Source organism: Aythya fuligula, chromosome 12 (genome assembly GCF_009819795.1).
Source record: "Aythya fuligula isolate bAytFul2 chromosome 12, bAytFul2.pri, whole genome shotgun sequence".
NCBI classification, from domain to species: Eukaryota; Metazoa; Chordata; class Aves; order Anseriformes; family Anatidae; genus Aythya; species Aythya fuligula.
The window spans coordinates 9386120-9398998 of record NC_045570.1 but is presented as its reverse complement, the minus strand read 5'-3'; the positions used below and the strand labels follow the sequence as shown (position 1 = coordinate 9398998).

Genomic DNA, 12879 nt, shown 5'->3' with positions numbered 1-12879 from the left:
CACAGACACGACGCAGTGCTTGTGTCTTCCACCGTTTTCTCAGGCCCCAGCGTGGCCCAACACAACCCCTTTGTATGAGACATCCATGGGATGATGGAGGGGGTGCTGATGGAGTACACCCATGTGCCCATCTGGCATTTAGGCAGTGTCTGGCCCTGTTGTCCTTTGCTCAAGGCTGGCCAAGGAGCAGTGTGGAAGCCTGGTACCACAGAGCTTCAGCTCCTGGTCCAACTGCTCCTCCTCACCCCTCATTTTGCCACAAGGTGCTGGCAGGTAGCAATACCAGACAAGCTTATGGCAAGCTGCACGGTAAGGGCACGGTGTGTATGGCACAAACAAGGCAAATTTTGGAATGGCTTCACTGGGCCTGAAGGGTTTATGGGGCTGAGGTGATCCCCAGAGCCATCACTGTTGAGCGGTGCTGATGGGACTGGTGGATCATGGACAGGCGATCCAGGCAGAGCACTCCCTGCTGCACTCCTGGGGAGCTGTCTGGCAAGATAATGTAGGTGAGATCACTGCCCCAAATTTCTGCGAAGGGCTTTCTTACCACCCTGTTGGCTGACTTCTGGCTCCTTAAAGAGCTGAGATGAGGAGCCTTGACTCTTCACCGAACTATGTGAGCCATCGATCTGCAGAAGTGAAGTCCCGTGGTTGAAGGCATCACATTTAGATGTGCAAGGAGGGTTTGCCTGTGGTCATGCATGTTGCAGCTTCCCGTGCTGCTGTAGCAGGGGTACCTGCTGGCAGGGTGACCCTTGGGAAACGCTGGCACGTGTGGAACCAGCACTTGTGGCCCAGCAGATGTTGTGCTGCTCATCCGTGGAGACCAGGACGTCTGCCCCACATGGATCCAGGTTAGACTGAGTCCTTCCTGTTGTTTCTCCCCGTGTTTGCTGCAATCCACCCTGCAGAAGGCTGGGCTCAGGGTTTTCAAAGGCCAGCTGCCCCACCACCCAGGAAGCAGCAGTACTTTCTCTCCAGCAGGTGCCCCCGAGCAGACCTTTTGTGTTTCCTTACCTTTTGTCTGTGCAGAACCAGTCCCAAAGTCATGTATGGAGCTTTTTATTAGCTCTGTCCACAATAAAATTTTCTATGCCTTTTGCTAAATGGTTTCCTCCTTTCCGGAGTCATTCACCACATCTATCTGCCTGCTTGATGGTCCCCAGGGTCTTTGGTCCACCTTTCCCACAAGGATGTCCCAGCCAGGCTCTGCACCTTAACCTGGGGGGGTGACAGGGGTCCCCTCTCCGTAGGGCCCTATGGATGTTAGACAGGAGGCACATGCCCCCTGCTGTTTTTTTTTGAGGACTAAATGCTGCAAAAACACAATTCCTTGACCCTGGATTGCGTCAACGGTGTGCTAAGGGAAGAGCCAGGCCCCAGAAGGACGGGTTCCCAGTGCTTCCAGTGCTGTGTACGGGCTCTGGTCTCTTGAGCATCCCAGGTGGCATCCCACAGAATTGTGTGTACATCTGTGGTGGTTGGTTTGGTCTGGGTTTTGTGGTTTTGCCACAACTGTGAGGGAGGAATGTTGAAGATGCGTATTGGGGGCACCCAGGAATGGAAGTGGTGGCACTGAGATGCCTTCAGCTCCTGGGAGAACTGGGGTATCACAGGATCAACCCGCAGAAATGCCCCCAGTGCCTCAGCTGAATTTTCTCTCAACACACAGACCCTCGCTTTGGGTGCCACTCGTGGTGTCCCACAAAGCCCCGCAGGCTTTCCATGGCAGGCGGCGGCTCCCATCCAGGACAGCTCCCACCCAGCTCCCTCTTTTCCCTGTGCTGAGCTCATTTCTGTCCTTCAGGGTCCCCATGCTGTGGGTCGGGGTGCAGGAGGTGCTCCAGCACCCTGGCCTGTCCATTCCCACCACAAGACACCACAGCTTCTTATCAGGAATAAGCAAGGCGTTTGCAGGAGGGTGACAGCTTCTGGAGCCCTTCCCAGCGCGGGGTTATAAATCTTGCTGGCTGTCGACCTGCCGGCAGCTCGGCCGGCCTCACAATGCGATCCTTTCTGTGCTTGCTTTCATCTTCAGGCGCGGCTCGCTTTCTTAGTCCTCCCTTTGAAGCCAGGGTGACCTTCCTGCAGGAGTCATCCTCGATTGTGACATTTTTGGAGTCCGTTCTGCTTTGGTGACCTGCTTTGGTGAGTTGCGGGGGGGAGATGCAGAGCCGGGCCCCTCCCCAGCCCCGTGCCGTGCATCGCAGCCGGGACCCCCGGCCCCCTGCCCACCCACTGCACCTCGCCACGCTCACACCACTGCTCGGACACAGCTAAGCCCTGCTAATGCCTTCTGGACGCGCCGTTGCCGAGGTGACCGTATACATATTGCACAACCGCCGAAACACTTCCCTCTGTTTTGTAGCAACTTGCTCTATAGGAGCAGTGTTCCCACATAACCTCATCCCGCCCCAGATGCGGCGGAGCCAGCGACTCATTCCTGCGAGATAACTCCGCTGAGCCGGCGGTGCCCAGCCCCATGGGAGGTGAGGAGGACTCAGGGGTGCAGGTCCCGGCACGTGTGCGCGCCCCGACCTGCACCCGCAGCGCCCTGAGGCCACTGCAGCATGCCAGGGCTTCGTACAGAGATGGAAGCACCAGTGACCCCGGTCCTGTTTGCTGGGGTTAGGCACGGTCCTAGCAGAGGTGAGCCTGGCACCTGGCTTGCCGCGTCCCTGTGACACCAACCCATGAGCCCCAGCACTTCTGGGGAGCTGCACAGCTCATTGAGCACCTGGGAACATCGCGATTTTTTCTGGATATCCCCAAAAAAGAAAAGTCCCTGGGGGCCCAAGCATGGAGCCACATCTCTGCTCCTCTCTCAGTCGTGCCACAGGACCTGCGTGACCTCCTCCATGGCTCCTGTCCCTGCCACGGGCTCTGGACCAAGCCCCAGCCTCCTCCTGCGCTTCCTTTTCCGGGCTGCTGCAGGAGCAGCAGGAGCCAGCCAAGGACCTGGCTGCCGCGGCCACTTCGGCGTGCTCCGTCCCGACGGGGCTGTCACGGTGACAACAAATGCACAACAAACCCCAGCCCTTAGAAACCGAAACCTGACCTGCTCAACCCGCCCATGGGACGGCGCCGGTGGGGCAACGTGTCCCTCCGGGCTTGGTGCCCCTCTCCTGGCGCTCACCCAGCTCTCCAGATGCGCCTCCCCTTGGGGATACCGATATTATATCCCCTGGGGATCCAGATGTGCTGCCCCAGGGCCAGCACCTTGCTCCGTGTGGCAGCCCCAGTGACTGTCCTCTCCTTGGGGCACGCAGTGGCTCTTCTGAGCTCTGTCCTTGGAGGTACTCAAAAGGAGATGGTTCTGGGTGGTCCTGGTGGACCAGAGGACCTCGAGTCCCTTTCCACCTCCACCACGCTGTGACTCTGTGATGCTGGGACAGGTCAGAGGGTGCTCAGTGACCCCTGTCCCCTGGTGTGAACTGTGGCAGGGCCTTATCATGCGGGATGGGGTGTGGAGCAGTCCACAAACTCATGGGGTTAGCTCATGGCGTGCTTGGCTTTGCAGTAAAAGTATTGGACTTTTTTTCCTATTCTCCAAGCAGGGAAAAAAAAAAAAAAAAAAAAAAAAAAAAAGCAATCAAAACGAGTGCACAAACAAACAAACAGAAATGAGCAAGAAAAGCCCAATTTCCTCCTAGCTGCCACTCTGCATCTTCAAGCATGTAAAAAGCTTCCCTGCAGCCTCTGAAAGCTGGGCTGGGGGGACGGGGTGTGCAGAGGTGTCTTGGTGACAAACTGCATCTCCTGGGGCCTCCTGAAGCCGCCCAGGAGCCTGGTGCCCACCCCAAGCACAGGCGAAGCTGCCTGAGATTGGTCTCGGGCTGTGGCACAGCATCTCCTGCTGAGGCATCACAGGGTGACCAAAGACCAAACCTCACAAGTGAGGACAGCAGCAGCATCCACACCACCTCCTTCCCCCCCCCCAGCAGAGCAAACCCTGCTCAGCCAAGGAGGAGAAGAAAGGGGCTGGATTCAACGAGCCAGGGGCTCCTCTGCACAGCAGCAGCCTGAGACCTCGCCTGGAAGCCTTGGGAAAAGCGAACGCCTCTCCGGGTGCAACAACCAGAGGCAGGAGCTCAGCACGAAAGCAGGGTAGGTGATCCGGCAGGGCGACCTGCCTGGAGCCGCGGCGATACGCGGTGCTTTGAGAAATGCCCGTGGAAAAGGCAGAAAAACGGAGGGCAGCTTTGGAGGCTGTGATATTGAGGGAGCGTTTTCCACACGCATGAATTTTCCCTTTTGCGGAGCGGAGGATGGAGGGATGGAGAACGGAGGACGGAGGGATGAAGGATGGAGGATGAAGGATGGAGGGATGGAGGATGGAGGGATGGAGGACAGAGGATGGAGAGATGAAGGATGGAGAGATGGAGGGCAGAGGATGAAGGGCAGAGGGATGGAGCCGCTGCGACGCTGCCCCTAAAGCCACGAGAGGGCTCCGGGCGCACGAACAGCTCTGGGTCCCCCGGGGGCCGCTCCTCCGCGGGGTCCCCCCCCGTTCCTCCCGGCTCCCCCCGACCAGCACCGGGCCGGGCGGGGTCCGGCGGCCGCTTCCCCGTGCGGGGCGGGCGGGAGGGGGCGGCCCCGGCGGCTCGGGCGGGCGCGTCCCGGGGCCCCTCCCGCTGCCGGGGGCCGGCGCGGAGCCAGCCCGGGGCCTTAAACAGCGGCGGCGGCGGCGCCCCGCGCCCAGAGAGCGGCGCCGGGAGGTGAGTGCGGGACCGGGACCGGGAACGGGGTCGGGGCGGACGGAGACGCCGAGCTGCGCGGCTCCGAGGCTGGGATCCCCCTTAAAATAAAGGGTCTGCGCCCCCAAATGGCCTGGGACACCCCAAAAGGGGGCTGGGGCCACCCACACCCAAGGGCTCGGTGCCCCCCGGTGCCTCCCGGTGTCCCCCGGTGCCCCCCGATGCCCTCCCGGTGCCGCCGGGGCGCAGCGGGGCCGCGATGCTGCTCCCCCCCCCCGGGGTCCCTGCCCTTAGCGACGGTCGCTAGGGGCACAACCCCTCCTTAGCAACCGTCGCTAGGGGCACAGCATCTCCCCTAGCAACGGTTGCTAGGGGCACAGCCTCTCCCTAGCAACCGTCGCCAGGGCGGGGGGATGCGGAGCGGCCCCGGCGCTGCTCGCCCCGGGGGTGGATGCTCGGCATCGGCAGCCCCCGGGGCTGGTGGCCCCACTCGGGAGCTTTCAGCACCCCGAGGGCTGTTGGTACCTGCGACAGCACCGGAGGCATGGGCTCAGGCAGAGCGCTGAGGCTGCCGCCTGCCTGCTGCCCCCCCTGCCCCGGTGGTAACGGGGCCCCCTCTGCCCCCCGTCCCGCAGCCCCATGGCTGGGAGCACGGAGATGGCGTCCCTGGAAGAGAGCTTCCGCAAGTTCGCCATCTACGGCGACACCAAGGCCACGGGGCAAGAGATGAACGGGAAGAACTGGGCCAAGCTGTGCAAAGACTGCAAAGTCACCGACGGCAAAAGCGTCACCGGCACCGACGTGGACATTGTCTTCTCCAAGGTGAAGTAAGTGACCTGGATTTCGGGGTCTCCAGCCGTGCGGTGAGGCCTGGGTGCCGTGGTCCCCGGGGAGGTGCAGCCCTCCCCAGGCCATCCATCACGGTGCAGCAGGCGCTGCCCTGGGGCGTCCTGCCTTCAGGGCTGCTTTGGAAGGACCTGGAAATAAATTAGTGCGGATTTTGGGGGCGGGAGGCTCAGATTTTGGTGTCACTCAGGTGTCAAGGCGGGTATCTTGCCATACAGGAGCAGGGAAGGATGCTTGGGGCTGTCCCATGGGATGTGGCACAGCCCTGAGCTGGGTGACCAGGGTCACTCTGCCTGAGCAGAGGCACCAGGGCTGATTTTGGGGACACGGTGACACCCAAAGCTGCACCAGGGTGCAGGAGCAACAATGGGTGGGGAAGCTGCATCCATAGTCTGACCCGTGCAGCCCGGCTGCATTTTGGAGGAGGCTGAGGAAACCCAGGCTGGTAGAAGAGAAATCTGGGGTCTCCCTGGTGCTATGCAGCCCCCTACAGCTGCACCAGCAGTGCCGTTTGCAGGCACAACGTGAGGAACTGCTTAGGGCATCCCGGTTTGGTGCTTGCAGGGGGAAGACAGCTCGTGTCATCAACTACGAGGAGTTCAAGAAGGCCCTGGAGGAGCTGGCCCAGAAGAGGTTTAAGGACAAGAGCAAAGAGGAGGCGTTCGAAGCCATCTGCCAGCTGGTGGCAGGGAAGGAGCCCATTAATGTGGGCGTCACGGTGAGTGCCAGCAGGAGGAGGAGAGCAGGTCGGGATGGGAGGACGGGGCTCTGCCCACGGGCAAACGCTTTCTGGGAACCCCATAGCCCTGGGTCTGGGGTAGCACAGGGTCCCCGCGGGCTCAGGTGGGGACGGGGATGGGGATGGGGATGGTGTCTGACTCCTTTTCTCCCTCTCCTGAACGCAGAAAGCCAAGACCGTGGGTGCCGTGGAGAGGCTGACGGACACCTCCAAGTACACGGGCTCCCACAAGGAGCGCTTCGACGAGACGGGCAAGGGCAAGGGGAAGAGCGGGCGGGAGAACATCGTGGACAACAGCGGCTACGTCAGCGCCTACAAGAACGCAGGCACCTACGACGCCAAAGTGAAGAAGTAGGGGCTGCTGCCCCTGGCGCCCACCGCCCCGCTCCCTGCGCGCCGGCCTTCGGCCATGTCAGCCTCGGGACGTTCCCGCGCGCCGTGGGGCCCGGGAGGCTGCGCTGGGGCCGGCCCCAGGCTGGCGGGATGTCGGATGCGATCGGGAAGTGGCCGGGCTCTGCCCCAGCGCCACGTCCGTCCCTTGTGCTGTGACCCCCCCCCCCCGCCCCTGCTGCTGCGCTGCTCCTCTCAGGGTGCCCCGCTGGCACCGACACCTTCCCTACCTCAGCCCCGGCCCCGGGGCACCCTCCCTGACAGTCCCAGCGGGGACCGCAGCCTGTCCCCAACCCCACAGCCCTGCTGGGGACCTGCCTTCCCCCCCCCCGCTGACACCACAGCCTTCACTTTCCTTCACCCCCACGGGGGTACTCATGGCCCAGAGCCACTGGGCTGCTCCTGGGATGGGGCTGGCCCAGGGGACGTGGCCCACACCCCGCTCCGTGTTCCCCAGCCACCACCAAAGGTCCCCAAATCCCCAGAATTTTCACCCAAGTGGGCTCCCACTGCCTTCAAGAAGCCTGAACCAAGGGGTGCTGCAGCCCCGCGCTGTGACCCGGCTCTGCAATAAAGCCCCCTCCGCACTGACGCCTCGGCTCTGGTTGTGTTCGGCGACAGCCCGTCCGTCCGTCCGTCCATCTGTCCGTCCATCTGTCCAACCGCCTGCCCGCCTGCTGCTGCCGGGCGGCTTGGCTGGCCCCGGGGGCTCGATTCCTGGCTGGCCCCGAGTTGCCTGAGCAACCGCAGGCACAAACACAGCGCCTGGCTCCGGCTCCCGCTCTGTTTGCAACCAAACACGCGGGTTCCTGGTAACGTTCCCTGGGAACCGGCCGCGCTCGGGGCTTGGGCGGGTGCTCGGGGCTGGGCGCTGCCACCCACAGCACCCGTGGCTGCGGGATCGCGGCTGCCCCAGCCGCCGGGGACGTGCCTGGGGTGTGTGTGTGGGGCTCTCGGTCCCCGCTCGCTGCTCGGCTCCCTGCCAGCTCCGTCCTTCTGCATCCCATTCAGCTGCTTTTCAAAGCGCAGGCGGAGCGGGAGGCTGGCTGGCTGCTGCTGGGCTCCTCTTGGCATTGCTGCCTGGCTCTGTGATGGGCTGGGATGTTTATTCCTCCTTTGATCAGGCCAGAGGGATGGTGGGGCTCTCTATGCCCCAAAGTGCTCCTCGCTAGCCCCCTGCCTGGGGGCTTTATCCCTCCGCTGACCCCATTGCCCAGCTGCAAAAAGGAGGTGCGAAATGCCTGGGGCTTGGCACCAAGTGCCACCCCTGTCCCCCGGCACACAGCTGGAGGATTTGGTGAGGAAGAACATTTTGTGATGAGGTGAGCGGCCTGGCCCTGTGGGAATGATCCAGGACAAGAGCTGGTGGTGGAGCAAGGGGGGAGGACCCCGTCAGGAGGCTCCGGGTGCTGTGGGACCCCGGGGAGATGCCCTCAGGGCTGCTCAGCAGCAGGTTGGAGACCACGGTGCTGCTCAGGTGGCCAAGTTCTTCTCCCCTCCCCTCCTTGGCTGTGCATGAGAGGGAGTTTGGAGGTGAAGATGAATGCACAGCATCCCTCACCCTGCCCCTCTCAACACACCGGGGCTGGGGATGCCCAAGGCTTTCCTGGAAGCAGGACTGCTGGGCTCCTGGGCACTGAACAGCACGTCAACGCATTGATCTGACCACAAACTCTCCCCAAGGAGCAAAAGTGCTTTGTTTGCCCCAAACCCTAAAGGCTGAGTCACTGGCACAGGGATCTGATGTGCTTTTGATACTGGGAAATCAAGACCAGGAGGGGGATTTCTGCCCAGTCATAGGCTTGCAGTAGCTGTGCCACCCCTGTGCCCACCAACGGAGCTGTGACACTGGTGGGCAGCAGCTGTTCCTCGTCCAGCTGTCCACGTAGCAGATCACACTGAGGTTGGCAGCTCCCACGTGTGCCCCCAAACCTCTCGGCTTACAGGTGCTCCTTGATCCCCCAGCGTCTCTACATGTTCTCCACTGCTTGCTCTCCAGCTTACTCCAGACATTTCCCCTCCAGACATCTCTGTGTTCCCAAGGAGGCTGCTCCAGTGTCTGCAAGGCTGGATGGGAACGGGGCTGGGCGGTGGGGACAGGGATGGCCCCACAGCCTGACCACCCCACCCAGCTGGAGGCACGTTCCTGCCAAACCAGCCCCAGGGGAATTAGTCACTGGAAAAGACCCAGAAAGATCTAAGAGAGATCTGAAAAGAAGTCAGCCCTCCCCTGAAGTGATGGAAATGGCTTCCTGGGAACGACGAGATGCTTCTCGTGGGGAGAAGCACAAGGACTATGTCTCAGACAACACCCCTCAAACACCAGTCTTCGTGACTACTGCAGACAGGAAAAATCTGACCTGAAGCTATAAGGAGGAGGGAAATTAAAGGCTACAGGAGGAACGCATTCTGCTGAGAAATGAGCAAGGAATGAGCAAAAAAACAGTCCCAGAGGGCGATACTCCTGATAGCTCCCAGTACAGCCTGGTAGGAGCAAGGACAAACAGCCCGGGATGTTCCTGCAGAGCTGGGAGTAGGCTCAGGGTGGTGCCCATGACCACGAGACCCCCTGCGAGGAAGGAGAACTGCTGGTAAAGGATGGACACCATCAGACACGGTAGGGTGAGAGCATGGTTGTCGATGGATGGTCAACCTGGTGAGGAACGGGCTGGCCAATGTCATTATGAGGCCCCAGTCTAAAAGCTGGGAAAGGTCCTGGTGATCAGGGAGGTTTGAAAGAGGCAGATGTCAAATCCCACTTCAGAAAGGGCGAGGAGGAGAATCTGGAGAATGACTCTTCAGTCCCTGAGCAGGTGGTGGAGGAAATGCTCCTGGAAGCTATTTCTGGGCACGTGGAGGACCTGAACAACCCCACTGCCTTCTATAACAAAGCAGCCAGCTGGGTGGGTGACAGGGGACCAGGGGATGTTCATCTAGATGTTGGTAAGGCCTTTGGCCTCATTTCCTCCATGAGAGACAGCAACTGGATGCTGGATGGAGACCTGGTTGGGCCACCAGGCTCAGGCTGACCAGCAGTGTGAAGGCCAGGTGATGCTGATGATTCACATTCCTCAGGGATCAGCTGCAGGGCTGACACCGTTTAGCACCTTATCAACGAGCTGGTGGGGTCTCAGCAGGTGTGTGCCTGATGCCAAGTGGATGATAGAGGTCAATCTGCTGCAGGTGGGTCCAGAGAGGCTTCAGCAAGCCTTGGGCTGCAGGGAACCTCCCAGAGCTGGGCAAAGGTAAGGGGGAAAGATGAGGGAACAGGGAAGTGATGGGGTCGGTGGGTGCCCTGCAGCAAGCTTGGTTAAAGAGGGGGTCCCCTGGGAGCAGGGGCTCTGGCTGCGAAACCTGAAGGGGTGTCAACGTGGTGCTGAGACAGCAGAGATCCCAAATGTTGGTTGCTTTCCGTGATGGAAAGTGACACAGCCTGTGCAAAGGGCTCGCAGCCACTTCCCCCGCGTTAATGAATCTGCGCTGGCCAAGCCTTTGCTCGGAGGCTGGCTCCACACCAGGTCAAGAAAGACGCTCCAGAGCCAGCACATAATTCCCTTGCAGTGGAGGAGCCAGCAGGCGGAAGGTGTCCCAGCCAGGATTGATGTTGCTTGCATTGATTGAGGTCCCAGGCACCAAAGCCCTTTTCTCCTTTCCATTTGCTCCTTCCCCTTGGCCCCAGTCCCTGCATCCCACACTTCGTACCCCTCTGTGCTGCCACAAGCACCTGGTGGCTGCCTCCTCCCAGCCAAACCACAGCCTGGTGTGGTTATTTATGATTGTAGCTGTGAAACGTGTTCGTGACAACCCAGAGGAGAAAAATATGGGACAGCAAGAGCAAATCCACAACCTGCCATTAGCATCCCAGGAAGAATTGCTGGGGGTAGAGGAAAGAAGAAAAAAGAGGGAGCAAAGTCTTCGCAGCAGGGACATGATGAAGAATATACGGAGTCCTCTAATTCCTGGTCTTCAGTACAGGTAGTTTTATAGCTGCTAACCCCAAGTGCTAATTAACGGTTTTATTCATTGTTAGTTTATCATCTTCTGTCTCTTTATGCAAGCTGATTTTTGGCTCTTTCCCATCTCATGCTCAAATTAACTCGAGACTCCTCCTGGCATGCAGCAGGCAGGTCCCTGGGCTACGAGGCCCTGCTGCATGCCCCAGCTCTTGGTTTCCAGAGGGAAAAGCTCCTCTGTAGGGTGGGGATGAGGTGGCCTTCCTCTCTGCAGCTCTGCAAGGCAAATCCTACTGGCAGGTTGCATTTGGTTTACCCAGGCACCCTTCACAGAAATATCCAACAATCCAAATGATATTCTCCACTATCACTAGCAATATCCAGTGCATGCAGCACCACCCATGGATGTTCTCAGGTTTAACTCAGGATATAAAACCAAAACAAAACAACAACAAAAACCACGCCTTGTATAAGTGATCTTCCTGCTTTAATGGGCATCAGGAGCCAGGCTGCATGTCAACAAGAAAGGCAAGGAAAGACAAGATCTTCCCCTCCAAATAATTCCTTAAAATCTTGCTTTATGGTGGCCTGATACAGAAAGAGAAACAATCCATAGGTCTTCTATTTAGCAGAAGAAGCTAGAAAGTTAGAAAGACTCTAGCTGGAAATAAGGCACAACTTTTTATAGATTATGCTAATTTTAACCACTGGATGAGCTATCAAGGGAAACAACAGAATCTGCTTTTCTGTGTGGCCATTTCACCAAAACTGATTGTCGTTTATAAAGAGACAATGTGCTTTTGGCTTGATAGCACCCCAGCATGCACAGGAAGGACCTTCTTCACTGGGGGATCCAGTGGATTCCTTTGGTAAAAAAAGATCCAGTTGGTAATGTGGCTAATGATGGGAAGCTTATGATTTAAATCAAATGAAGTCAGCCTGTGTTTGATCTGAAGCCTTCCTGGGTTCCTTGCTAGGGCATCATTAGGTTCATGTAAATAAATCAGACGCTGAGGCCAAGAGAAATTATCAGTGTCTGGCAGCGAGACATAAGCTACTCCCTCTCCGTAAATTTCCGGGCCTCTTGGCACCGCTGAAGCCCTGTGGGAATGCCAAAGTGAGCTCTGTCCTGGAAAATGTGTGTGCTGCTTTGATGAACTGCACAGCAGAGGTAGCAGGGGGTTGCAGCATGAGCACAGCTCCTCGCTGTGTAACTGCTTTGGGAACGAGGCAAACTCTTGATGGCAGCAGTCTGAGAGCTCATCAGTCACTACAGGCACAGAAGTGACAGTGGTCCTGCTCCCGTCGCCCTGCACAGGGTGGTTGTGGCCCAACAGCAACAGCCCTGGCTACAGCCTGCACCAGCCTGCTGGCCTCGGTGCTGCTTTGCAAGACTTCCCCCAGCTGCACAGAGCAACCACAGGGCATTCATCAGATGCTGCTGACACGCACAGCTAAAATGTGCTGCTGCTCCCTGTGCCTGCCTGGTAATGCAGTGGTTGTACCAGTGACTTGTTGGCTGACAATCATTCTGGGCTGCCTCATCCACAGACCAGGGTGCAGCTGGCACAGCAGTGTTTCTGCATTCATCACAGCTTTGCTATAGTCTCCTACTGCTCTTCAGTCTTCACTTTTGTGTGATTTCTATTTCCTCTGGTTGAAAGGAGCCCGGGTTTTGACACAGACACATCCTGTCTGTACTATCATATTTACTGTCTAAAATAGTTTGGATTTTTTTTTTTTCCCAGCTATGCTGACCCCACTGGTGATACCTGCCCCTGCGTGTGCCTGCAGCAGCCCCTCTAACAGGTACAGCAGCTTCTGTAGGAGTCTGCTTCTGGGTCTGGGCTTCTTCTGGAAATGAGATAAAGCCCCTACTAATTGTGAGTGACCCTGGATAACTTCAGGGAAATGTCTGATAATTATTTTGCTTCTACTGAACCTGGTATTCACTTATATACACAAAATCATTATTGTCCTGGAAATGCCTCATTAGACTGAGCAGCAAGAAAAAGAGTGTGGTTTAACCTACAGCCCTACACGGATGGAAAGGGTAATGCTAGCCAGGTGGGATGTTACCCAAACAGGATCTCAAATTTATTCAGTACAGGTATTTCTCTGCCACAAGGTTACTTCCCTAGAGAGTTTCTAGGCTAATCTAAAATCACCTGGGGCCATGCCTGTACTAAAAGAAGGGCTTCACACTTTTAACAGCAAGTTTTGTGCCTGGGACTAGGGTTCTGGCTCCTGT

The 12879-nt window shown here is 58.3% G+C and overlaps 1 protein-coding gene across 2 annotated transcripts; it reads left to right on the top strand.

Annotated features, from left to right (window-relative positions):
• Positions 1-3927: 3927 nt before the first annotated feature.
• On the top strand, positions 3928-7266 carry TPPP3 (tubulin polymerization promoting protein family member 3). 2 transcript variants are annotated; one of them, XM_032195702.1, is made up of 4 exons: positions 3928-4110; positions 5336-5527; positions 6111-6264; positions 6452-7266. In XM_032195702.1, exons 2-4 carry the CDS (start codon positions 5340-5342, stop codon positions 6638-6640), a joined length of 531 nt encoding a protein of 176 aa, XP_032051593.1. In that variant the 5' UTR covers positions 3928-4110; positions 5336-5339; the 3' UTR covers positions 6641-7266. The 2 variants fall into 2 exon arrangements, with proteins under 2 accessions (XP_032051593.1, XP_032051594.1); XM_032195703.1 differs by lacking the exon at positions 3928-4110 and adding an exon at positions 4650-4721.
• The last annotated feature ends 5613 nt before the right edge of the window (positions 7267-12879 follow it).